The sequence below is a fragment of the Rattus norvegicus genome, chromosome 13 (genome assembly GCF_021556685.1).
Source record: "Rattus norvegicus strain SHRSP/BbbUtx chromosome 13, alternate assembly SHRSP_T2T, whole genome shotgun sequence".
In the NCBI taxonomy this organism is placed as follows: domain Eukaryota; kingdom Metazoa; phylum Chordata; class Mammalia; order Rodentia; family Muridae; genus Rattus; species Rattus norvegicus.
Genome location: NC_141546.1, coordinates 9,170,749 through 9,197,451, shown reverse-complemented (window position 1 = coordinate 9,197,451; position 26,703 = coordinate 9,170,749). Strand labels below are relative to the sequence as shown.

General features: G+C 39.4%; 1 protein-coding gene and 1 pseudogene across 2 annotated transcripts in view; both read right to left on the bottom strand.

Annotated features, from left to right (window-relative positions):
- Cntnap5a (contactin associated protein-like 5A) overlaps positions 1-26,703 on the bottom strand; it is a 982,002-nt gene that overhangs the window by 741,414 nt on the left and 213,885 nt on the right. For both annotated transcript variants that reach the window (XM_087580548.1, NM_001047865.2), the window contains 1 exon segment: positions 11,926-12,030. In XM_087580548.1, coding sequence (XP_087436674.1) covers positions 11,926-12,030 — 105 coding nt within the window.
- LOC148001525 (bifunctional purine biosynthesis protein ATIC pseudogene) lies at positions 6,690-11,534 on the bottom strand (annotated as a pseudogene).

Genomic DNA, 26,703 nt, shown 5'->3' with positions numbered 1-26,703 from the left:
GGCAACTTTGGGGGGGGTAGGAATTGGGGGACCTTCTAGAGTGAACCAGAGACCTGGGAGGCGAGAGACCCTCAGGTCTTAAAGGGAGGGACCTTAGATGAAATACTCTATAGTGGGCAAAGTTAACTTGTAGTCGACCTCCAGTAGAAACACAGGGCATCAAGTGCCACCCCACAACTAAATCTCTGACCCATAATTGTTCCTGTCTGAAAAAAACTGCAAGGACAAAAATGGAGAAGTGCCTAAGGAAAAGGAGGTCCAGTGACAGGCAGAAATTGGGATCCCGCTCAGGGGGGGGATGCAAGACCTACTACTACAGATTCTATGGTGTGCTTAAAAACAGGGGTCTATAATGACTGTCCTCCAAAAGGCCCAAAAAGCAGCTGAAAGCGTCAAATGCAAATATTTATACCCAACCAATGGACAGAAGCGGGTGATCCCTGTGGTTAAATTAGGAAAGAGCTGGAAAAATCTGCCAGAGGAAGACTAGCAGCCTCAAGTGACTTGGACTCTGGGATGTCTCACACACTGAGCCACTGGACCATCAAGCAGGCAGCATACACTAGCTGAAATGAGGCCCCCAACACATGTAGAACAGAGGATTGTCAAGTCTGGACTCAGCCAGAGAAGATGCACCTAACCCTTGAGAGTTTTGGAGCCCCAGGGAGTCGAGAGGCAGGGTGGAGTAGGTCTGGGGGTGGGGACAACCTCTTGGAGATGGCAGGAGGAAGTATGGGATGTAGAACAGTCATAGGATGGATGGGGAGGGGAATAAAGTCTGTACTATAAAAAGGAGTCAATAATAATATTTTAATAAAGAATACATCTATGATACTAATAAGATTTATAAGTTAAAGTCTATTAATGAAATAATTTAGATCTATTTATCAATATCTATATATCAAAATATGATTAAAATAGACGTAAATGTTCAACCTTACATTAAGTTCACTTTGAATTAGAGACTAGTCAAATATAACTACTCTATATTTATCAGACCAAGTTCTTACCCATTGTAAATACTATCTGGCAAGGTTAAATATTATTTGTGTTTACTTTTAAGTAAGTATACTTAATATATAGAGTAAAATAGTAATATTAATCTCACAGTGAAATTAAATGTATTGAAATATTTTAATCAGGAATCATGCTTTGGTAGCTATTTAAACTGACACAGAAAATTTACATAATAAAACAAATACTAAAAAAAAAAAGACAACAATCTCTTTGATTACTTCTTAGAATGACCAGAAAAGAAATTCACTGGGTTGGGGATGGCTATGAAGATGGAATACTTAAATGCATGCATTCCACAGAATGCATGTTAAAAACAACAACAACAACAACAATGACAACAACAACAACAAAACATGAAGCTTAGTCACTTCCTCACCCACTGAGGCCAGACAGGGCAGGTCAGCTAGAAGAATATATTGCATAGACAGGCAACAGCTTTTGGGATAGCCCTGTTCTGGTTGTTCCAGGCCACATGAAGACCAAACTGCACATATGTGATTCTCTGCATATGTGCAGGGAGGCCTAGGTCCAGCTCATGTATCTTTTCTGGTTCATGATTCAGACCATGAGAGCCTAAAGGATCCAAGTTAGTTGACTCTTTGGTTTTCCTGTGTAATTCCTAAGCCCTACGAACTACATAATCCTTCTACCTATTTTTTGCATGAGAGTCCTGAAGCCACAACCACTGTTTGGTTGTGGGTATCTTTACCTGGCAATACCAAACGGGCCTACACCTACTCAGAAGAGAAGGGGAGAGGACATCAGGGAAGGATTGTGAGAGGGGGTGACCACCAGAGAAATAGTGAGTAATCTGTAAGTGAATAAGTAAAAACACTATTAAGACTTCTGGTCTCCATCTGTACCCTGTTCCACAGCTCTGTGTACCCAAATCCCACAAGGAGATAGTTGGTCTCTCCTAAATTCACAGATGAGACCAACAATTTTGCCACAATATCTTGGCAAAGAAGGACCCACCAGGAGACTACAGGGCACAGGAACTGCAGAGCAACTGTGGACAGGAACTTTTGGATCCCCATCAGCATCCAGGAGATAACCGTGTGGCACAGCTCTCCATACCCAAATCCCGCCTGGACAGACTTGGTCTCCAAGGAGTGCTGACACACCTAAGATCACAGGTTCACAGGCTCACAGGGAGAGGCTCCAGACAGAGACATCAAGACCAACTAACACCAGAGATAACCATATGGCAAGAGGCAAGTACAAGAACCTCAGCAACAGAAACCAACGTTACTGCCCCACATGTAGCATATATATATATATATATATATATATATATATATATATATATATATATATAAAACCAAAATTAGATAAAGTAAATGAAGCTAAAAAGTGCACGTTGACAGGAACCAGATATGAATCTCTCCTGAGGTCACAACCAGAGCATGTCAAATATAGAGGCGATCACCAGCAGTAGAGTGGGACCCTCACTGGAGGAAATAGAGAAAGGATTGAAAGAGCTTGAAGGGGCTTGAGACCCCATATGAACAACAATGACAACCAACCAGAGCTTCCAGGGACTAAAGAACTACCTAAAGACTATACATGGACTGACTCAGGGCTCCAACTGCATTTGTAGCAGCCTTGTTGGGCACCAGTGGAAGGGAAAGCCCTTGGTCCTGCCAAGGTTAGACCCCCAGTGCAAGGGAATGGTTGGGGGTTGATGATGAAGGGGTTGGATAGAGGGCAACACCATTATGGGGGAGGGGGAAAAGATAGGGGGCTTATGGACAGGAAACCTGGAAAGGGAATATTGTTTGAAATGTAAATAAACAAATTATCCAATAATTTTTTTTTTAGTCAAGGAAAAAAAAAAAAGAAACCAAGTCTGATTGACATAATCAGAATCCAGTTCTCCCACTACAGCAAGTCTTAGATATTCCAAACACACCAGAAAAGCAAGATTTGGATTTAAAATCACATTTTAGGATGATGATGGAGGACTTTAAGAGGGACATAAATAATTCCCTTAAAAACAAAACAAAGCAAAACAAAACAAAACAAAACCCACAGGTAAACCAGTAGAAGCCCTTAAAGAGGAAACATAAAAATTCCTTAAACATTTTCTGGAAAAGAAAACATGAAACAGGTGGAGGAAATGAACAAAATCATCCAAGATCTAAAAGTAGATATAGAAACAATAAAGAAATCACAAAAGGTGACAGCCCTGAAGATAGAAAACCTAAAGAACAGATCAGGAGTCATAGATGCAAGCATCACCACAGAATACAAGAGATAGGTAGAGAGAATCTCAGGGGCAGAAGATACCATAGAAAATATAGGCATAGCAGTCAAAGAAAATGCAACATACAAGATGCTTCTAATCCAAAACAATCAGAATTCCAGAACAAAATAAGAAGATCAAATCCCCTGTGTCCTATCAGATCACCACAGCCTATGGCTGGTTTTCAATAACAATAATGACTTAAAGTCCACATATACAGGGAAGTTGAACAACACTCTATTCAATGATAACTTTGCCAAAGAAGAAATAAAAAAATTAGAGACATTCTAGAATTTAGTAAAAATGAACGCAGAACATAACAAAACATACGGGACAATGAAAGCAGTGCTAAGAGGGGAAAAAAATCATTCTTCTGAATATCCCCAAAAAGTAATTGGAGAGAGCATACAATAGCAGCTTGATAGCACACCTTAAAGCTCTAGAACAACAATAAGCAGATACACCCAAGAGGAATTAATCAACCTCAGGACTGAAATCAACCATGTAGGAACAAAAAAGAACTATACAAAGAGTCAGTAAGTTTCTTGGAGTCTTGGTTTCTTGGAGAAAATCAACAAAATAGATAAACGCTTAGTCAGACTAACCAGAGGGCTCAGAGATAGTATCTTAATGAACAGAATCAGAAATGAAAAGAGAGACATAACAACAGAAACTGAAGAAATTCAAAAAATCCTCAGATCCTACTACAGAAGCTTATTCTCAACAAGCTGGAAATGTGGATGAATTAGACAATTTTCTAGACAGATACCAGGTAGTAAAGTTAAATCAAAATCAGATAAACCATTTAAACAGTCGCAAAACCCGTACAGAAATAGAAGTAGTCATTAAAAGTCTCCCAAAAAAAAAAAAAAAAAGCCCAGGACAAGATGAGTTTAGTGTAAACTTCTATCAGACCTTTAAAGAAAATATAATACCAACAGTCTTCTTTTTGTTCCAAAAGATGACTACATATTATGAAAATTCCCATGCTTGCTGTTGTGTGATAACCTTTAATTCCAGCACTCCAAGGAAGAGGAGGCAGGTGAATTCTAGACCAGCCTCATTTACAGAGTTCCATGACAGCAGGAACCACAAAGAAACCTTGTGTCATAGCCAGAATACGGCAAATACATAGGTGAATGCCAGCAGCAAACCACTGAACTGAGAATGGGACCCCCATTGAAGAAATCAGAGAAAGGACTGGAAGAGCTTGAAGGGGCTTGAGACCCCAAATGAAAAACAATGACAATGAACCAGAGCTTCCAGAGACTAAGCCACTACCCAAAGACTATACATGGACTGACCCTGGGTTCCAACAGCATAGGTAGCAATGAATAGCCTAGTAAGAGCACCAGTGGAAGGGGAAGCCCTTGGTATTGCCAAGACTGAACCCCCAATGAACATAATTGTTGAGGGGAGGGTGGTAATGGGGGGAGGATGGGGAGAGAAAGCCCATATAGAAGGGAAGGGGGAGGGGTTAGGGGCATGTAGGCCTAGAAACCTGGAAAGGGAATAACAATTGAAATGTAAATAAGAAATACCCAATTTAATGAGGATGGAGAAAAAAAAGAGAAAAAAACTAAAAAGCTTCTATATAGCAAATGAAACTATCATTTTAGTAATGAGGCAGCTTATAGAAGGGGAAAAATCTCTATGAACTACACACTTGACAGGATTACTATATACAAAGAACCAAAAAATAAAAGTAAACATCAAGAAAGTACCCTAATAGAAATTGGGCATGTATCTAAAGAGAGATTTCTCAAAAGATGAAGTTAAATGCCCTAAACTAAATGTTCAACATCTTGAGCTATCAAGGAAATGAAAGTTAAAATGATGTTATCTCTAGGATGTCATAGAGATCTGGGATGGGGGAGGCTCCCAGGAGTCAATGCAAGTGACCTTAGCCAAGATGTCTAACAGTGGGGACACAGAACCTGAAGAGGCCACCTCCTGTGGTGAGGCAGGACCATCAGTGGAGGGATAAGGACAACAACCCTCCCACATAACTTTAAACCCAAAATTTGTCCTGTCCAAAAATAAATAAATAAATAAATAAATAAATAAATAAATAAATAAATAAATAAATAAAATGCAGGGACAAAGATGGAGCAGAGACAGAAGGAATGGCCAACCAGTAATTGCCCCAACTTAAGACCCAGTCTATGGGCAAGCTCTAATCCCTGACACTATTAATGATACTCTGTTATGCATGCAGACAGGAGTCTAACATAACTGTCCTCTCATACTGTTATGGAAGAAATGGGGAAAGGATTGAAGGCCCTGGAGGAAATAGGAACCCCACAGGAAGACCAACAGTCAACTAACCTGGACACCTGGGAGTTCTCAGAGACTGAGCAACCAACCAAAGAACATACATGGGCTGGAACAAGGTCCTGGAGCATTGTAGCACATATACAGCTCAGTCTCCATGTGGGCCCCCTAACAACTGGAGTGGAGGCTCTCTTTAAAGCTGTAGCCTGACTGTGGTATCTGTTCCCCAACAGGGCTGCCTTGTCTGGCCTCACTGGGAGAAAATGTGCTTAATGTGGTAGAGACTTAATTTGCCGGGGTGGAAGATATTCTCTGGGCCCCACCCTCTCAGAGGAGTAGGGCAGGGGCATTGGGAAGCAACTCTGTGAGTGGACTCCTGGAGGAGATGTAAATAAATATTTTTTTAAAAAAGAAACATTGTGTCAAAAAACAAAATAAAATAACCACAAAACCAAAAACTTACAAAAAAAATTTTAGAGGATTTTGAAGGCAAAACTAACCTAAGGCTAACTGACCAAAATTGCAGCTGAACAAAGGCATTCTCTGTGTGAAGTCAGGACTACAAACATAGAGACATAGATAGAGTTATCTCCTTCCTAGTATAGGGAAGCACTGACACCCACCCCAGTGCTCCACAACACACACATATACACTGTCCATATCTGCTAACTTTGTGTGAAAAACTCTAGTTAGAACACTGGGTCCTTTGTAGCTTTGTACCAAACAGGTTACTAAGTAGCTAACTGAGTTTTAAAGCAGTTCTGGAGAAAGGAAGATCAGTAAGGATCCAGTTCCAAGGGGATAATTGGCAGTTTTTTGAAGAGGCAAATAGCCAAGCTCTCGGAGGCTGGAAATGAACCCAGGGTAGATCAGTTGGCAGTGGGGACCTGTCATCATAGGACAACTTGACTTCTCCTGGTTACCTGCACTTAGGTGTCCCATGGGGACTTTTCTTGAATGCTAGCTCTAGGAGAGAGTGATGCTTTCAGGTTTTGTACAAACAAGCCTCTGTATATGGTATGTTAGGCTAGAAAGATATACTTTTCAAATATGTAAGACCCAACTACCTAAAACCATAGATCCAAGTATTAAAATACAAATGACTCTTTTTCAAAAGAGGTACATTCAAGATTCCACACATAATTATCTACTATTATGAAACAATGTCAGCTAAGTTCAGTGGTAGAAGAGCTGGAGACTGTTGTCCTGCTCCAATGATGCCAATAACCTATCCTCCCTTGGCATAGCACACTGAATTAGACTGAGTACTCTTGATAGCACTGGTAGTGACAATGAGCTCTCTGAGAGCAGACTCTGGCAGGTCTTTATTCTTGGTGACAATGTTGCTAAATAATGACTTGTAAATGCACCATTATTTCTCTTCTGACTTAAATAAAACCAAAGAGTGTTCGAAATTCATTTTTATCTGGTTTGTAGGACTGGTCCATCTGAAAAACATAGTAGTTTCAAATTTTCTTTTTAGAAAGGATTCTCAAGACTTCTTTTTCATATCCCAGAGCAACAATGGCATCTGACACTCCTTAGGAGATAATTTTTGTAGTTGGGACATCAAAAAATGTCAAATACTGCAAAACAAAAAAATCACCAAATAAAGACATCCTATCAGCTCCTCTTGCTGATATGCAATGGCTGGGGAGGGAGTAAGGGTCAGATAGAGGTCATAAACCATGCAAACTCTGGCTTTGTCCTCCCTAAGTGGAAACTCAACAGCAGCACCTGCTGGACTGACTTGCATGAAAGAATCCAATGCTGGAATATCTACTGCTCCTCAGAGTTTTTTCACCAGCTGCCAGACATTCAAAGCATTACGCAAGTTTATGGATCGTGGGGCTCTGATCAGAACTTTTATGGGATGCTTGGGCATCACTGTACACAGATGAGCAAGAGTCTGATGGGGGTTCATCCCATACCTCAAGGGCATCTGAGAATTTCCATTACTGTACAGTTTCCTGAAATAATCTGATATTACTTTATCATTTTGAGTGGTATGAGTGAATGCCTTCAATGCCAAGTGGCATCTCGTCTCCAGGGAAGTGTCCTTATTATCACAGCCCTGCATCTCTGTAGCCACCACAGCATAGTTCTCTGTTTTATAGACTACTGTCACTTGAACATGTGTTTTGGATGCAGTTGTCAGTAAGGTCATGCCACCAATGTTAATTTGCTAAACAGTTGCCTCAACAGTTACATCTGGGGAAGACATAGTCCTCATGAAGTGGTACAGGTTACAGACAACAACTCTTAGAAAGTTGAAATCAAGCCTGGTGATGTCAGCAGCATTTTCTGGAATATTGTTTGTAAAGATTCCGGCATGGCCAGCAGAATATAAGGTTTGTACAAGTTCTCCTAACATTTCAGGGAATCCCATTAGCTTAAACATACCTCTGACTTCCAGGTTAGCATCCCTGATCACCTTTTCCATGCCTCTGCAAGTGACTGGACTCACACCAAGAAACACAATGTTTCTGATGAATTCCACAAGGCCAGTTTTGTCAGACACACTGAATAGGGCAAGGTGGGAGGTAACTATGGGTGCTACACTGTGTCCTGGAGTCAGGAGAAGGACCAACCAATATTCTTCAAACTATTCCACAATAAAGAAACAGAAGGATCACTACCCAATTCAATCTTTGAAGCCACAATTATGCTTAGATTTAAACTATACAAAGACCCTACTAAGAAAGAGAACTTCAAACCAATTTCTTTTATGAATATTGATGCAGAAATACTCAATAAAATTCTCACAAACTGAATCCAAGAAGATATCAAAACTATTATCCATCATTATCAAGTAGGCTTCATCCCAGTGATATAGGGATGGTTCAATATACAGAAATTGAACAATGTTATCTACTATATTAACAAACTCAAAGGACAAAAAAAGTAGGATCATTTGATTAGATGCAGAGAAAGCATTTAACAAAATTCAACACTCCTTTATAATAAAGATCTAGAAATTTCAGTAATTCAAGCCACATTCCTAAACATAGTAAAAGCAATATACAGAAAACCAGTAGCCTACTACAAACTAAAGAGAGAGAAATTGCAAGCAATCCCAGTAAAATCAGGGACTATACAAGGCTCCACACTCTCTCCCTACCTACTTAGTATAGTACTTAAAGTCCTAGTCAGAGGAATTATACAACAAAAAGAAATCAAAGCAGCACAAAATGGAAAGAATTAAAAATATCACTATTTGCAAATGATTTGATAGGATAGTCAAATGACCCCAAAATATCAGCAAGAGTACTCCTAAACATTATAAACAACCTCAGCAAAGTGGCTGAATATAAAATTAACTCAAACAAATCACTAACCCTCCTCTACTCAAAGATAAACAGGCTGAGGAAGAAATTAGGGAAACAAAATCCTTCCCAATAGTCACAAATATTATAAAATTCCTTGGTGTGAGTCTAACCAAAAAAGAAAGATATGTATGACAAGAACTTCAAATCCCTGAAGAATGAAATCAAAGAAGATCTCAGAAGATGAAATGACCTCCCATTCTAATGGATCGGCAGGATTAATGTAGTAAAAATGGCCATGTTTTTGAAAGAAATCTACAGATTAAATGCAATCCCCATCAAAATTCTAAGTCAATTTTTCATAGAGTTTGAAAGAACAATTTGCAAACTCTTCTGAACATTATATATATATATACATGTATATATATATGTGTATATGTATATGTATATATATGTATACATACATATGTATATGTATATATATATTCAGGGGAATTACCATTCCTGACCTCAACAGAGTAATAGTAATAAAAATTGTATGGTATTGGTACAGAGAAAGGCATGTAGATCAACAGAATAGAAATAAAGAAACAGAAATGAACCCACACACCTATGGTCATTTGATCTTTGACAGAGGAGCTAAAACCATCCAGTGGAAAAAAGACTATTTTCAACAAATGGTGCTGGTTCAACTGGCAGTCAGCATGAAGAAGAATGTAAATCAATCCATTCTTATCACCCTGTATAAAGCTCAAGTCCAAGTGATTAAGGATCGCCACATAAAACCAGATACACTGAAACTAATAGAAGAGAAAGTGGGGAAGAGCCTTGGACACATGGGGAACTGGAGAAAATTTCCTGAACAGAATAACAATGCTTATGCTCTAAGATCAAATTAAATCAAAATGGGACTTAAATCAAAATGGGGTCTCATAAAATTGCAAAGTTTCTGTGAGGCAAAGAACACTGGCAATAGGAAAAAATGGCAACCAATAGATCTGGAAATGTTCTTTAACAATCTTACACCTGATAGAGGGCTAATATCAAATATCTATATTTATATAGATATTATAAGAATTTAGACTCCAGAGAATCCAATAATCCTAATACAAAAACAGAGTACAGAGCTAAACAAAGTATTCTTGTCTGAGGAATATTGAATGACTGAGAAGTACCTAAAGAAATGTTCAACATCCTTAGTCATGAGGGAAATGCAAATCAAAAGAACCTTGAGATTCCACCTCGCACAAGTCAGGATGGCTAAGATCAAATATTCAGGTGACAACAGATGCTGTTGTGAATGTAGAGAAAGAGGAACACTACTCCATTGTTGATTGGATTGCAAACTGGCACAACCACTCTGGAAATCAACTGGAGGTTCCTCAGAAATCTGCACATAGTAATATGTGAAGACCCAGCTCTACCACTCCTGGGTATATACCAAAATGATGCTCTAACATACAACAAAGACACATGCTCTACTATGTTCATAGCAGACTTATTTATAATAGCCAGAACCTGGAAAGAGCCCAGATGCCCTTCAATGGAGGAATGGATACAGAAAATGTGGTACATTTACACAATAGAGTACTACGCAGCTATTAAAAACAATGACATCATGAAATTCTTAGGCAAATGGATGGAACTAAAAACTATCATTTTTTTAAAAGATCTATTTATTTTATGTATGTGAGTACACTGTAGGCATTATAAGACACACCAGAAGAGGGCACTGGATCCCATTAAAGATGGCTGTGAGCCACCATGTGGTTGCTGGAAATTGAACTCAGGACCTCTGGAAGAGCAGTCAGCGCTCTTAACCACTGAGCCATCTCTCCAGCTCCAAAAAATATCATCTTAAGTGAGGTAACCCTGTCACAAAAGAACATACCTGGTATGCACTCATTGATAAGTGGATATTAGCCCAAATGCTTGGAACAGCCAAGATACAATCCACAGACCACATGAAGCCGAAGAAGAAGAAAGACCAAAGTGTGGATGCTTCGATCCTCCTTAGAAGGTCCAAATACAAAGACAAAATCTGGAGCAGAGAGTGAAGGGAAGGAAATCCAGAGTATCCATCCCATATATAGTCACCATGGATGCCACGAAGTGCATGATAGAGCTGTCTGCTGAAAAATTTTGCCAGGGACTGACAAATACAGAGGTGAATGCACAAATCCGATTATTGGACTGAGAACAGGGTCCCCAATGAAGGAATCAGAGAAAGGATGTAAGGAGCTGAGGGGAAAGAACAATAATATAAATCATCCAGACACCACAGAGCTCCTAGAGACTTAATCGCCAAACAAAGAATACACAGAGATTGACCCATGGCTCCAGCAGCATATATATGAGAAGATGGCCTTGTTGGACATCAGTGGGAGGATAGCCCCTTGACTGGGAATGCTGCATGCCCCAGTGTAGGGAAATGCCTGGTTGGGAATGTGGGACTTGGTTCTTGGGTAAGGGAGCACCCATTTAGAAACTGGAGGAGGGAGAATGGGATAAGAGGTTCCCAAAGGGAAACTAGGAAAGATAACATTTGAAAAGTAAGTAAATAAAGTATCTAATAAAACTTTATATTAAAATAAACAAAAAGGCATAGTGGTGCATGCTTATAATTCCACCTTTCTGAGTCAAAAGCAGGAATCAAGTTCGAGGATAGTAAGTAACCTTATTTCATAAGAGTATATGTCCTTTACCCCTCCCAAAGCCTCATTTGCATACATGTAAGCAATTATGTCCACTCATATGTCTGTACACAAACAAGTTCATGCACACATATGTACACCGAGAATTTTACAGGATAGCTATGTGCTCCCTGAGCAAGTATATTCCTAATATACATGAGTTCTAGAGTCAATACCTCAAACAACAGCAACAACAACAACTACAACATTAAAAAGAAAACAACATAAAGCATGGTGGATCTTTAGGTTGGAGGAACATGTTGACTATCTATTACATGTTGGGAAGTATTTTTGCTATAGACTTAACCACAAAGATTTCCTTCACATCCTTTGGATGTGGCTTCTATTTAGTCAGAACACTTCCCCTCTCTTTAGCACTTATAATGCCTTCATCTAACACTTGAATTTCAGGCTTATTCACTATACTTACCCATTTTCCAGTTCAGTTGAGCTGAGCTGTAACTTCCAGTGAGATCTAAGGAACTGGAGAAAGTCATGGGTGAGAAGAAGGAGGCCAGTGGGTCATCACAGTTGTCTGAAAAAGTGGGGAGAGCAGGAAAGGTCAGACTCAAAAAGCAAGAAAAATTTTACAAAGAGGGAACTTACACGTACACTCTTTTATTAACCATATGCTGTGGAAAAGGTTGGAAACTATTTTTCAGTGTTTGTATTTGCATTTACTTATAATCCTCAAACATGTTATGACTTCCTTTCATTGATGTGGAAATGAAGGATGAAGGGGTTCAAGTTCACATCACTAGTTAATACCATAACCAAAAGCACTGAGGAATATTTGGCTAAGTTAATAGCCCACCTACCTATCCTTATAGTTCTTTTGTTAATTTGAGCAAAACCTCACAACATGTCCATGTTTAGCCTATGAGAAAGGAGACTTTTATAAGGTTTCATTTATTCTCCCATCTTCAGGTTCCTAAAGCCTTTGCAATAATTGTGTCCATCAAAATAGGATAAACTTGAATTTGTAACTACTACTTGTATATGAGCAAGTAGGAAATGGGGTACTTACAGATGTACTCACTTACATTAGAGGAAATAAAAGAGAATAGTCCCAGATTTATTTCTAGTTTTCCCCAGTGAGGTACTCTATAAAGGCTTTTGATAGTAATAAACAAGATGAGGGCATAGACAACTACATGTCTTTACATCAGAGATATGTCCCTTCAAGTTCACATTAATCCACAGCCACTGGCTTGGTCTTCATAATATATATTGAACAGTTGGAACACACCAAAGTTTTCATTGAAATTTAATTGCCATGCACCCAAACTAAAAGGCCGGATCTTTGAAAGCTTCACTCTCATTGTTGATCTAGTATTTTAGAAATGCAGTTTCTCATCCTTGTTTCTTTGGTCACATAATGACTCAGAGTGTTGCACTTCCTACTTATTGTTATTGTGATATCAGAATTCTTTTTTTTTATTTTTTTATTAACTTCAGTATTTCTTATATAAATTTCGAGTGTTATTCTTTTTCCCGGTTTCCGGGCAAACATCCCCCTAATCCCTCCCCCTCCCATTCTTGATGGGTGTTCCCATCCCAATCCTCCCCCCCATTGCCGCCCTCCCCCCAACAATCTAGTTCACTGGGGGTTCAGTCTTAGCAGGACCCAGGGCTTCCCCTTCCACTGGTGCTCTTACTAGGATATTCATTGCTACCTATGAGGTCAGAGTTCAGGGTCAGTACATGTATAGTCTTTAGGTAGTGGCTTAGTCCCTGGAAGCTCTGGTTCTTGGCATTGTTGTACATATGGGGTCTCAAGCCACTTCAAGCTCTTCCAGTTCTTTCTCTGATTCCTTCAACGGGGGTCCTATTCTCAGTTCAGTGGTTTGCTGCTGGCATTCGCCCCTGTATTTGCTGTATTCTGGCTGTGTCTCTCAGGAGTGATCTACATCCGGCTCCTGCCTGCATGCACTTCTTTGTTTCATCCATCTTGTCTAATTGGATGGCTGTATATGTATGGGCCACATGTGGGTCAGGCTCTGAATGGGTGTTCCTTCTGTGTCTGTTTTAATCTTTGCATCTCTATTCCCTGCCAAGGGTATTCCTGTTCCCCTTTCAAAGAAGGAGTGAAGCAATAACATTTTGATCATCCGTCTTGAGTTTCATTTGTTCTAGGCATCTAGGGTAATTCAAGCATTTGGGATAGTAGCCACTTATCAATGAGTGCATACCATGTGTGTTTTTCTGTGATTGGGTTACCTCACTCTGGATGATATTTTCCAGTTCCGACCATTTGCCTATGAATTTCATAAATTCATTGTTTTGGATAGCTGAGTAATATTCCATTGTGTAGATGTACCACATTTTCTGTATCCATTCCTCAGTTGAAGGGCATCTGGGTTCTTTCCAGTTTCTGGCTATTATAAATAAGGCTGAGATGAACATAGTGAAGCACATGTCTTTTTTATGTGTTGGGGCATCTTTTGGGTATATATGCCCAAGAGAGGTATAGCTGGATCCTCAGGCAGCTCAATGTCCAATTTCTGAGGAACCTCCAGACTGATTTCCAGAATGGTTGTACCAGTCTGCAATCCCACCAACAATGGAGGAATGTTCCTCTTTCTCCACATCCTCGCCAGCATCTGCTGTCACCTGATTTTTTGATCTTAGCCATTCTCACTGGTGTGAGGTGAAATCCAGGATTGTTTTGATTTGCATTTCCCTTATGACTAAAGATGTTGAACATTTATTTAGGTGTTTCTCAGCCATTCAGCATTCCTCAGCTGTGAATTCTTTGTTTAGCTATGAACCCCATGTTTTAATAGGGTTATTGGTCCCCTTGCGGTCAAACTTCTTGATTTCTTTGTTTATTTTGGATATAAGGCCTCAATCTGTTGTAGGATTGGTAAAGATCTTTTCCCAATCTGTTGGTTGCCGTTTTGTCCTAACCACAGTGTGCTTTGCCTTACAGAAGCTTTGCAGTTTTATGAGATCCTATTTTTCGATTCTTGATCTTAGAGCATAAACCATTGGTGTTTTGTTCAGGAAATTTTTTCCAGTGCCCATGTGTTCCAGATGCTTCCCTAGTTTTTCTTCTATTAGTTTGAGTGTATCTGGTTTGATGTGGAGGTCCTTGATCCACTTGGACTTAAGCTTTGTACAGGGTGATAAGCATGGATCGATCTGCATTCTTCTACATGTTGACAACCAGTTGAACCAGCACCATTTGCTGAAAATGCTATCTTTTTTCCATTTGACAGTTTTGGCTCCAGAATTCTAATCCACCTGGTTTTTGGCGGGATTCCGGACCTCGCTGATCCCCACCTGCAGCTGACTGCTCCCAAACCCTGTAGGAGAGAGAGCACACCACCCGGACAGGTGGGGCCTCCTGAGACTGCAGAGCCGAAGAGACCACCAACAGTGCCCACCCCTGCCCACATCCATGGCCCAAGAGTAAACTATATAAGGCCTCTGGGTTCCCTTAGTTAAGGGCAGAGGAGCAGCAGGACCCTCTCTCTGAGACACCACCGGAACCTGAAGGGACCGACCAGAAAAACAGTTCTCTAGACCCAAATCCCGTGGGAAGGAGAGCTAAACCTTCAGAGAGGCAGACACGCCTGGGAAGCCAAAAGAGACTACACTCTGCCTACATTTCTGACTCCAGAGGAAAACACCAAACACCATCTGGGACTCTGGTGCACGGGGGCTCTTGGAAAGGGCAGCACAGGTCCTCCTGGTTGCTGCCCTCAAGGAGAGCTCAAAAGCAACACCCCACGAGCAAACTTGAGCCTCGGGACTACAGGTAAGACCAACTTTTCTGCTCCAAGCGACCTGCCGGGTGACCTCAGGACACAGGCCCACAGGAACAGCTGAAGACCTGTAGATAGGAAAAACTACATGCCTGAAAGCACAACACTCTGTTCCCATAACTGGCAAAAGAAAACAGGAAAACAGGTCTACAGCACTCCTGACACACAGGCTTATAGGACAGTCTAGCCACTGTCAGAAATAGCAGAACAAAGTAACACTAGAGGTAATCTCATGGCGAGTGGGAAGCTCAGGAACTCAAGCAACAGAAACCAAGACTACATGGCATCATCGGAGCCCAATACTCCCACGAAAGCAAACAATGAATATCCAAACATACCAGAAAAACAAGATCTAGATTCAAAATCATATTTGATCATCATGCTGGAGGACTTCAAGAAAGACATGAAGAACTCCCTTAGAGAAACGCAGGAAAACATAAAAAACAAGTAGAAGCCTATAGAGAAGAATCACAAAAATCCCTGAAAGAATTCCAGAAAAACACAAGCTAACAGTTGAAGGAATTAAAAATGGAAATAGAAGCAATCAAGAAAAAACACAAGGAAACAACCCTGGATATAGAAAACCAAAGGAAGAGACAAGGAGCCTTAGACAAAAGCATCACCAACAGAATACAAGAGATAGAAGAGAGAATCTAAGGAGCAGAAGATTCCATAGAAATCATAGACACAACTGTCAAAGATAATGTAAAGCTGAAAAAGCTACTGGTCCAAAACATACAGGAAATCCAGGACTCAATGAGAAGATCAAACCTAAGGATAATAGGTAAAGAAGAAAGTGAAGACTCCCAGCTCAAAGGACCAGTAAATATCTTCAACAAAATCATAGAAGAAAAATTCCCTCACCTAAAGAAAGAGATGCCCATAAGCATACAAGAAGCCTACAGAACTTCGAATAGATTGGACCAGAAAAGAAACTCCTCCTGTCACATAATAGTCAAAACACTAAGTGTACAAAATAAAGAAAGAATATTAAAAGCAGTAAGGGAAAAAGATCAAGTAACATATAAAGGCAGACCTATCAGAATCACACAAGACTTTTCGCCAAAGACTATGAAAGCCAGAAAATCCTGGACAGATGTCATACAGACCCTAAGAGAACACAAATACCAGCCAAGGTTACTGTATCCTGCAAAACTCTCAATTAACATAGATGGAGAAACCAAGATACTCCATGACAAAACCAAATTTACACAATATCTTTCTACAAATCAAGACCTACAAAGGATAATAAATGGTAAAGCCCAATGTAAGGAGGCAAGCTACACCCTAGAAAAAGCAAGAAACTAATCGGCTTGGCAAAAAAACAAAGAGAAGAAAAGCACACAAACATAACCTCACATCCAAATATGAATAAAACAGGAAGCAATAATCACTATTCCTTACTATCTCTCAACATCAATAGTCTCAACTCAACCAATAAAAAGACATAGATTAACAAATTGGATATGCAATGAGGACCCTGCATTCTACTGCCTACAAGAAACACATCTCAGAGACAAAGACCCACACTACGTCAGAGTGAAAGCCTGGAAAACAACTATCCAAGAAAATGGTCGGAAGAAGCAGGCTGGAGTAGCCATTCTAATATCAAATAAAATCAATTTTCAACTAAAAGTCATAAATAAAGATAAGGAAGGACACTTCATATTTATCAAAGGAAAAATCCACCAATATGAACTCTCAATCCTAAATATCTATGCCCCAAATATAAGGGCACCTACATACATAAAAGAAACCTTACTAAAGCTCAAAACACACATTGCACCTCACACAATAATAGCAGGTGATTTCAACACCACACTATCATCAATGGACAGATCATGGAAACAGAAATTAAACAGAGACATAGAAAGACTAAGAGAAGCCATGAAACAAATGGACTTAAGAGATATTTATAGAACATTCTACCCTAAAGGAAAAGCATATACATTCTTCTCAACACCTCATGGTACTTTCTCCAAAATTGACCATATAATTGGTCAAAAAACGGGCCTCAACAGGTACAAAAAGATACAAAAAATCCCATGCTTGCTATAAGACCACCATGGCCTAAAGCTGGTCTTCAATAACAATAGGGAAGAACATCCACATATACATGGAAGTTGAACAATGCTCTACTCAAAGATAACCTGGTCAAGGAAGAAATAAAGAAAGAAATTAAAGTCTTCTTAGAATTTAATGAAAATGAAGGTACAACATACCCAAACTTATTGGAAACAATGAAAGCTGTGCTAAGAGGAAAACTCATAGCTCTGAGTGCCTGCAGAAAAAAACAGGAGAGAGCATATATCACCAGCTTGACAGCATACCTAAAAGCTCTAGAACAAAAGGAAGCAAATACACCCAGGTGGAGTAGAAGGCAGGAAATAATCAAACTCAGAGCTGAAATCAGCCAAGTAGAAACAAAAAAGACCATAGAAAGAATCAACAGAACCAAAAGTTGGTTCTTGGAGAAAATCAACAAGATAGATAAACCCTTAGCCAGACTAATGAGAGGACACAGAGAGTGTGACAAAATTAAAAAATCAGAAATGAAAAGGAAGTCATAACTAAAGAATCAGAGGAAATTCAAAATATCAACAGATCTTACTACCAAAGCCTATATTCAACAAAACTTGAAAATCTGCAGTAAATGGACAATTTTCTAGACAGATACCAGGTACCGAAGTTAAATCAGGAACAGATAAACCATTTAAACAACCCCATAACTCCTAACGAAATAGAAGCAGTCATTAAAGGACTCTCAACCAAAAAGAGCCCAGGTCCACACGGGTTTAGGGCAGAATTCTGTCAGACCTTCATAGAAGAGCTAATGCCAATACTATCCAAACTAGTCCACAAAACAGAAACAGGTGGAGCACTACTAAATTCCTTCTATGAAGCCACAATTACTCTTATACCTAAACTACACAAAGACCCAACAAAGAAAGAGAACTTCAAACCAATTTCCCTTATGAATATCGAAGCAAAAGTACTCAATAAAATTCTAGCAAACCGAATCCAAGAGCACATAAACACAATCACCAGGATCAAGTAAGCTTCATCCCAGGCATGCAGGGATGGTTTACTATATGGAAAACCATCAACGTGATCCATTATATAAACAAACTGAAAGAACAAAACCACATGATCATTTCATTAGATGTTGAGAAAGCATATGACAAAATTCAACACCCCTTCATTATAAATTCCTGGAAAGAATAGTAACTCAAGGCCCATACCTAAACATAGTAGAAGCCATATACAGCAAACCAGTGCTAACATTAAACTAAATGGAGAGAAACTTGAAGCAATCCCACTAAAATCAAGGACTAGACAAGGCTGCCCACTCTCTCCCTACTTATTCAATATAGTTCTTGAATTTCTAGCCAGAGCAATCAGACAACAAAAGGAGATCAAACGGATACAGATTGGAAAAGAAGAAGTTAAAGTATCAATATTTGCAGATGATATGATAGTATATTTAAGTGATCCCAAAAGTTCCACCAGAGAACTACTAAAGCTAATAAACAACTTCAGCAAAGGGGCTGGGTAGAAAATTAACTCAAATAAATCAGTAGTCTTCCTCTACACAAAAGAGAAACGAGCCCAGAAAGAAATTAGGGAAAGGACATCCTTCATAATAGTCCCAAATTATATAAAGTACCTTGGTGTAACTTTAACCAAGCAGGTAAAAGACTCTGAAGAAAGAAATTAAAGAAGACCACAGAAGATGGAAAGATATCCCATGTTCATGGATCAGCAGGATTAATATAGTAAAAATGGACATTTTACCAAAAGCAATCTACAGATTCAATGCAATCCCCATCAAAATACCAATCCAATTCTTCAAAGAGTTAGACAGAACAATTTGCAAATTCATCTGGAATAAAAAAAAAACCCAGGATACCTAAAACTATCCTCAACAATAAAAGGACTTCAGGGGGAATCACTATCCCTGAACTCAAGCAGTATTACAGAGCAATAGTGATAAAAACTGCATGGTATTGGTACAGAGACAGACAGATATACCAATGGAATAGAATTATATACCCAGAAATAAACCTACACACCTATGGTCACTTGACTTTTGACAAAGGAGACAAAACCATCCAATGGAAGAAAGGTAGCATTTTCAGCAAATGGTGCTGGTTCAACTGGAGGTCAACATGTAGAAGAATGCAAAACAATCCATGCTTATCACCCTGTACATAGCTTAAGTCCAAGTGGATCAAGGACCTCCACATCGAACCAGATACACTCAAACTTATAGAAGAAAATGTGGCGAAGCATCTCGAACACATGGGCACTGGAAAAAATTTCCTGAACGAAGCACCAATGGCTTATGCTCTAAGATCAAGAGTAGACAAATGGGATCTCATAAAACTGCAAAGATTCTGTAAGGCAAAGGACACTGTGGTTAGGACAAAATGGCAACCAACAGATTGGGAAAACATCTTTACCAATCCTACAATAGATAGAGGCCTTATATCCAAAATATACAAAGAACTCAAGAAGTTAGACCGCAGGGAGTCAAATAACTCTATTAAAAAGTGGGGTTCAGAAGTAAACAAAGAATTCACAGATGAGGAGTGCTGAATGGCTGAGAAACACCTAAAAAAATGTTCAACATCTTTAGTCATAAGGGAAATGCAAATCAAAACAACCCTGAGATTTCACCTCAAACCAGTGAGAATGGCTAAGATCAAAAAATCAGGTGACAGCAGATGCTGGCGAGGATGTGGAGAAAGAGGAACATTCCTCCATTGTTGGTGGGATTGCAGACTGGTACAACCATTCTGGAAATCAGTCTGGAGGTTCCTCAGAAATTGGACATTGAGCTGCCTGAGGATCCAGCTATACCTCTCTTGGGCATATATACCCAAAAGATGCCCCAACACATAAAAAAGACATGTGCTTCACTATGTTCATCTCAGCCTTATTTATAATAGCCAGAAACTGGAAAGAACCCAGATGCCCTTCAACTGAGGAATGGATACAGAAAATGTGGTACATCTACACAATGGAATATTACTCAGCTATCCAAAACAATGAATTTATGAAATTCATAGGCAAATGGTCGGAACTGGAAAATATCATCCAGAGTGAGGTAACCCAATCACAGAAAAACACACATGGTATGCACTCATTGATAAGTGGCTACTATCCCAAATGCTTGAATTACCCTAGATGCCTAGAACAAATGAAACTCAAGACAGATGACCAAAATGTGAATGCTTCACTCTTTTTTTATAAGGGGAACAATAATACCCTTGGCAGGGAATAGAGATGCAAAGATTAAAACAGACACAGAAGGAACACCCATTCAGAGCCTGCCCTACATGGGGCCCATAAATATACAGCCAAACAATTAGACACGAAGGATGAAGCAAAGAAGTGCAGGCAGACAGGATCTGGATGTAGATCTCTCCTGAGAGACACAGCCAGAATACAGCAAATACAGAGGCAAATGCCAGCAGCAAACTACTGAACTGAGAATAGAACCCCCGTTGAAGGAATCAGAGAAAGAACTGGAAGAGCTTGAATGGGCTTGAGACCCCTTATGAACAACAATGCCAAGCAACCAGTTTCCACGGCTAAGGCACTCCCTAAAGATTATACATGGACTGACCCTGGACTCTGATCTCATAGGTAGCAATGACTATCCTAGTAAGATCACCAGTTGAAGGGGAAGCCCTTGGTCCTGCTAAAACTGAACCCCCGTGACCGTGATTTTTGGGGTCAGGGCGGCAATGGGGGGAGGATTGGGAGGGGAACACCCATAAAGAAGGGGAGGGAGAGGGTTTAGGAGGATGTTGGCCCGGAAACTGGGAAAGGGAATAACACTCGAAATGTAAATAAAAAATACTCAAGTTAATAAAAAAAATGAAAAAAAAAGTGGGGACTAGGGGAAAATTTCCTGAACAGGACACCAATGGCTTACACATTATAGTCAGTAAATAATAAATGGGATCACATGAAACAGAAAATGTCTGCATGTCAAAGAACACTGTTTTCAGGATAAAATGACCACCGACAGTTTGGGAGAAGATCTTCAATAAACTTCCATCTGACAGAGGGCTAATATTAAAAATATATGGGGCTGGGGATTTAGCTCAGTGGTAGAGCGCTTGCCTAGGAAGCACAAGGTCCTGGGTTTGGTCCCCAGCTCCGAAAAAAAAAGAAGTTAGACACCAACAATCTAAATAACCCAATTAAAAATGGAGTATAAATCTAAACAGAGTTTTTAACAGAGGAATCCCAAATAGTCTTCAAACACATAAAAACATGTTTAATGTCTTTAGTCCTTAAAGAAGCCCAGATTACTAAAATGATCCTTAAATGTAGATTGTGGACTGTATGCAGGTGGAGGCAGACACAAGCTAATGCAAGGCCTATGACTGGTCAGGGAAAAAGTAAGGTCGCAAAGAAATTGGAGGGAGGAGAGAAAGAAGAGAAATAGGAAGAAATCAAGATTGAGGCAAAGAAGGACCACCCAGGTCTGTGTGGCCTTAAATGGCCACAGGTAGCTATGAAAATCATATAGCAGATGGGTTATTTCAGGACAATTTGTCTTATCTAGGTAGGCAGCTCATATCATTATTAATTGGTTTAGAGTTTCTTGTATAGAAGTTTTGTGAAATGAGAACTTAAGATTTATTTGATTGATAAATTACAAGCTCATTGAATTTTGATATTAATGAGTTACTGCAAGTTGGGACTTTAATCTCAGTGTGCAGATGCTGGGAATGTAGGCAGAGTCACAAGAGGACTGCTTCTGGGCTCAGAGAGTAGCTGACTAGCTGGCAGCAGTGTGGGATGGAGAGTGGGAGCAGATTGAGTAAGTTTGAGATGCTTTGCTAACTAAGGTGAAAATACCCTGCAGGTTACATGTGGCTCTCTAGAACTGGCACTCACATGGGTTGGTAGATTCTTTTTTAATATTTACCACTACACTTAATTCCACCTTGCACCCATCAGAATATCGAAGACCAAAAATTTAAAAATAACACATTCTGAGAAAGTCACATAACAAGGGCAACACTACTTCACTGCTGGTGGGAATGCAAACTTGTACAACCACTGTGGAAATCATTTTGTTGGTTGCTTACAAGATTAGAAATAGTTCTATCTCAAGTCCAAGCTTTACCACTCCTGAGTATATACCCAAAGCTCGTCCATTATATGAGGACACTTGCTCAACTATGTGCATATCAACTTTATTTATAATAGCTAGAAGCTGGAACAACCCAGATGTCCTTCAGCCAAAGAATGAATAAAGAAAGATGTGGCTCTCTCTCTCTCTCTCTCTCTCTCTCTCTCTCTCTCTCTCTCTCTCTCTCTCTCTCTCTCTCCCTTGCTTTCTTTTTGTTGTGAACTTGAAATGATGGCCAAGTGGAGTCTTTGTACATTGTCTGTCTTGAACCTGTTCTTCAACACTATAGTGGTAACTTAGCCTGGTGGACTGAATACCTTGTGTGAATTTAATTCTTTCTTTCTTAGATTGCCCCTGAATATACCACGTTTCCAGTCATAAATTGCTTTCTTATTGCATTCCACACCACCACCCAATTTTGCTCTCTTTCTGCTGTTGATTTTATTTTATTTTCCTTTGAATGTTCTATACGATGTATATTATCATATCTATTCATTGCTGTTTACCCCCTAAGGTGATTCTCTATACTACCATTCAAGGTCATATCCAATTTGTATCTGGTTATTTTTTCTAAACTGTAGTCCAATTAGTGCATTCCATATTCCTGTGGGTTAGTTGCCATCACTGAAGCAAGAATACAGAATGAAACTGTTCTCAGGTGAAATTGACTCTCTGACTCTTAAGAGCTAGCAACTAGCAATATCTTCTCTAATAGGGGTGGAGCCTTGGGAGCTCCACAATAATTTTGCTGGAATTTTGACTGGCTTACTTTTGTGAAGGTCTTGTTCAGTTAGCTACAGTTGCAGGAAGATGAGGTGTTCAAAAGTTCTGTCATGTCTAGAAGACCTGTTGATTGTTGTTGACTTTTGTTTTCATTCCAAGATAATTAATTTTGTTCTCTGTAATCTGTTTTACTTTATGTCTTCTATTTCTGTACTAAAAGTCTAATTTGTCAATGGCTAGATTGAACGCAGAAGTTTCTTTCAGATTTTGTTGAGTATATTTTCTAAGATGTAATGTTAGAGACTGACTCTGTGTGACCTGGTGAGTGAAAAGATCACAACTTCCAGGAATACCCTCTATTCTAAAAGAAAATGATTGGAAAAGTATTAGATACCACAGGGTTGTGACAGATTCCCTCCTGAGAAGTGTTCAGAACAGTGTGACTCAGCAAAAACACATTCTCAGCATAGGAAGCATACTTCTCTACAGCAGTGTTAGAATTAGAGGCCAGGGAACAAGAAGCCTGATCTGAAAGGTAAGTCAGGTATCTCTGTTGGAAATAGAATTACAAGACCACACTCTTGTTGTGTAATGGGCATCAATGGGACAGAGTTTCATTCAATTACTCTTGCTTTCTCAAAGAGGACGTCAACCTTCATTTGCCAAGTATTCTATTCATTAATACTGACCTGTTTGGGATGGGAAGTGGGGATAATAAGAGAACATATATGATAGGAAAGTAGAGGTGTTTTTATGGTTCAAGTGGAGATGGTGCCTGGGAGATTGGGGGAGAGGCATAGGCATTAGAGAAATGATCAATGAAAACAGGGTCTACCTGAAAACACCCTATAGAAATATGCTACTTTGTATGCAAATCACAAAGTCAAACTAAACTGATTTAAATAAAAATAGACTGATGTATGCTTGGAGAAGTAAAAATGATAAAAAATAACAAAGTACAATCATCAACATGCTGTGAGAAGTACTGAGTTCTGGAAGGAGTGAAGAGGGTATTCCACATGACAAAATGTACACATGCTACTGATGAACTCTTAAGGAGCAACAGACACTGTCTTTAACTATGTAAGGTAACTGTCAACCCACTAGGATCCAATGTATAGTTTCAAACTTACGGTCAAACAGGTAGTCCTGGATAGTAACAATGGATCACAAAACAAACAAAAATGAACACAAATGGGAAAAAAGGAAGTCTAGGGAATGAGATGAGAGGACCAGGAGAGAAATAGAAGTGAGAGATGAGAACAAACAATGGAGTTTGTATGTGTGTATTTGCATTTGAATGTGCATGTGCATACAAGCAGGTGTGTATGTCTATGCATGTTTGCATGTAAGTGCTAAATAACAAATGTAATCAGCTTAAAATATCACGTTTATAAACCCTGGCAATAAGCATAGTTAGAAACTAGTTGAGGATAGTTTAGCTTAGTTAATGATGGATAGGATGACTAGTCTGGTGACCTAAATTCAGAGCAGCTGAACCCATCACGTATGTATAGCTTAAATTTGGATAGTCCTCAGTCATCAGTTTGTGTTAAGACTTCTGGAGCCATCTGTCTGTCACACAGCTTATGGATAATAGACGGGGTACTCTAAAGCTCATTTAAATGCCTAACTCCTGTAGCTTCATCCCATCATGAGGATTGATCTGCTTGTATGCATCTCTGTAAGTTGATGTCCTTATGCAGGTGAAGGCAGAAGCAAGACAAAATGAGGCCTGTCATTGCACGAGAAGGAAGGGTGGTGGGAAAAGAAGTTTTAGAAGGAGAGGGAAGAACAGAAAGAAGAAAAGTAAGCAACATGATCGGCAGATATAAAGGATCCTCGCCAGGCATCTCTACATAGGCATAGAGGTTGTTATGAATATTTCTTAAGTAATGGATTTCTATAGGTCAGTTTATCTTATCTAGTTGGGCAGTATATATCTTTATCAATTGGTTGAGAGTTTATTATGTGGATGTATTGTAGATTTCATATAAACATGATTGTTGAGTTATAGTTTATTGAGTCATGATTTCACTGGGTAGTTGGGTATTTATGTTTTGACTACCAGGGGCAGTTGTTGGGAGTGTGAGCAGAACTCATGGCACGGAGCTATGATAAGTGAGTCCACGCTGGACTTCTAGAGCCCTGATTTTACCAGGTAGTTGAAAACAGAGAGTTCATGGCTAGCAGAGAGCTGCCAGGAGAGATATAACCAGAGATAAATTATGGTTAGTTCCATATATGAGATACTAGCCAGAGATTATTATAGTTAGTTCCACATGGCTCTCCGGTGCTAACTCTAGGGACCAGTGTGCCAAGGTATCACTCTGGAAAGGCTTGCAGACTACCTGGGTCTGAGAGTACTTGGTGGAAGCATGGAGCCCCTAAGATAAAAGAATTCCACAGAGCCATGTGGTCGTTTGTTGCTGGCTCTAGCATGGGATAAAAGGTTCTGCCTTTTTAAATAATATTTACTGCAACGCTTCTCAGCACCGGCTGCTTTTCTCAGGCCCAGTGTACATGGGTGTTGCCCTTTACCTGGAACACTAGCTGTTCTAGGATCCATAATTCAGGAAATGGAAGAGAGTGAGAACCTGTTCAGCCCAAAAGGACTGCAAAGCTAGGTTTAGGCAGCAGAGGGTCATGGTACACAAAGAAGGGATGTTAATAACAGGATGGCAGCTCTGATGGAGACCTGACATTCATCCAGTCCAGGCACCGAAACAGATTAAATAAGTGAACTATTTACTCCAGGGCTTCTCTTGCCTCCACCATATACACATGTTAGAGGAACCAGAAAATTTTTTTCTTCCCTGAATGACAAGCTCTGTTTATTCAGCTACTTTTCAGACCATTAATTACTTTAATTTTCTCTTGCTCCTTTCTCTCCTCTTGCAGAAATTGTAATCTAATGTTCTCCTTTCTTTTCTTTTACTTAATCTCATTGTTTCCTCCTTTGCTTTACCCCTTTTGTGTTTCTTCCTTTATTTTATTCATTTACTATTTTCATATTTAACTCCAATAAAATAAAAATTTAAGTTGACAATACAAGGCAAAACATTTTAAATATTTTTTGTTCCATTCCAACTGCCGGCAAATGTTCTGGGTTTTAATTTATTTCTAGATTGTGTTCTATTTAGTTGTATTGCTCTCACTGTTTTCTATTCGGAGTGCCATTGGCTGCTGATACTTAAAAGGCTTGCACTACCAATCTCCTCAAATAAAACAGGCAGAACTTCCCTACAAAACCAGGAACAAACCTCAACATAGAATGACACATGATGTGACAAAGCAAGGCAAAATTACATCCTCAAAATATCATGCTTGCTCAATTACAATAAAAAATACTGAAAGAACAGTGAACATGAAAGCTCACTTCCACTGATCTGAATGGAAAGTAAAGAACTAGATGAATAAAGAAAAGAAATCAACTCACAGCATGCGTAATAAAGTCATCAATTTAGAAGAGAAACAGAAGAATCTAAAATCAACCAAACAAGTATGCTTGGAAACATGTATTGACATGAAACAAACTCAGTGAATTGTAAAAGAAAAA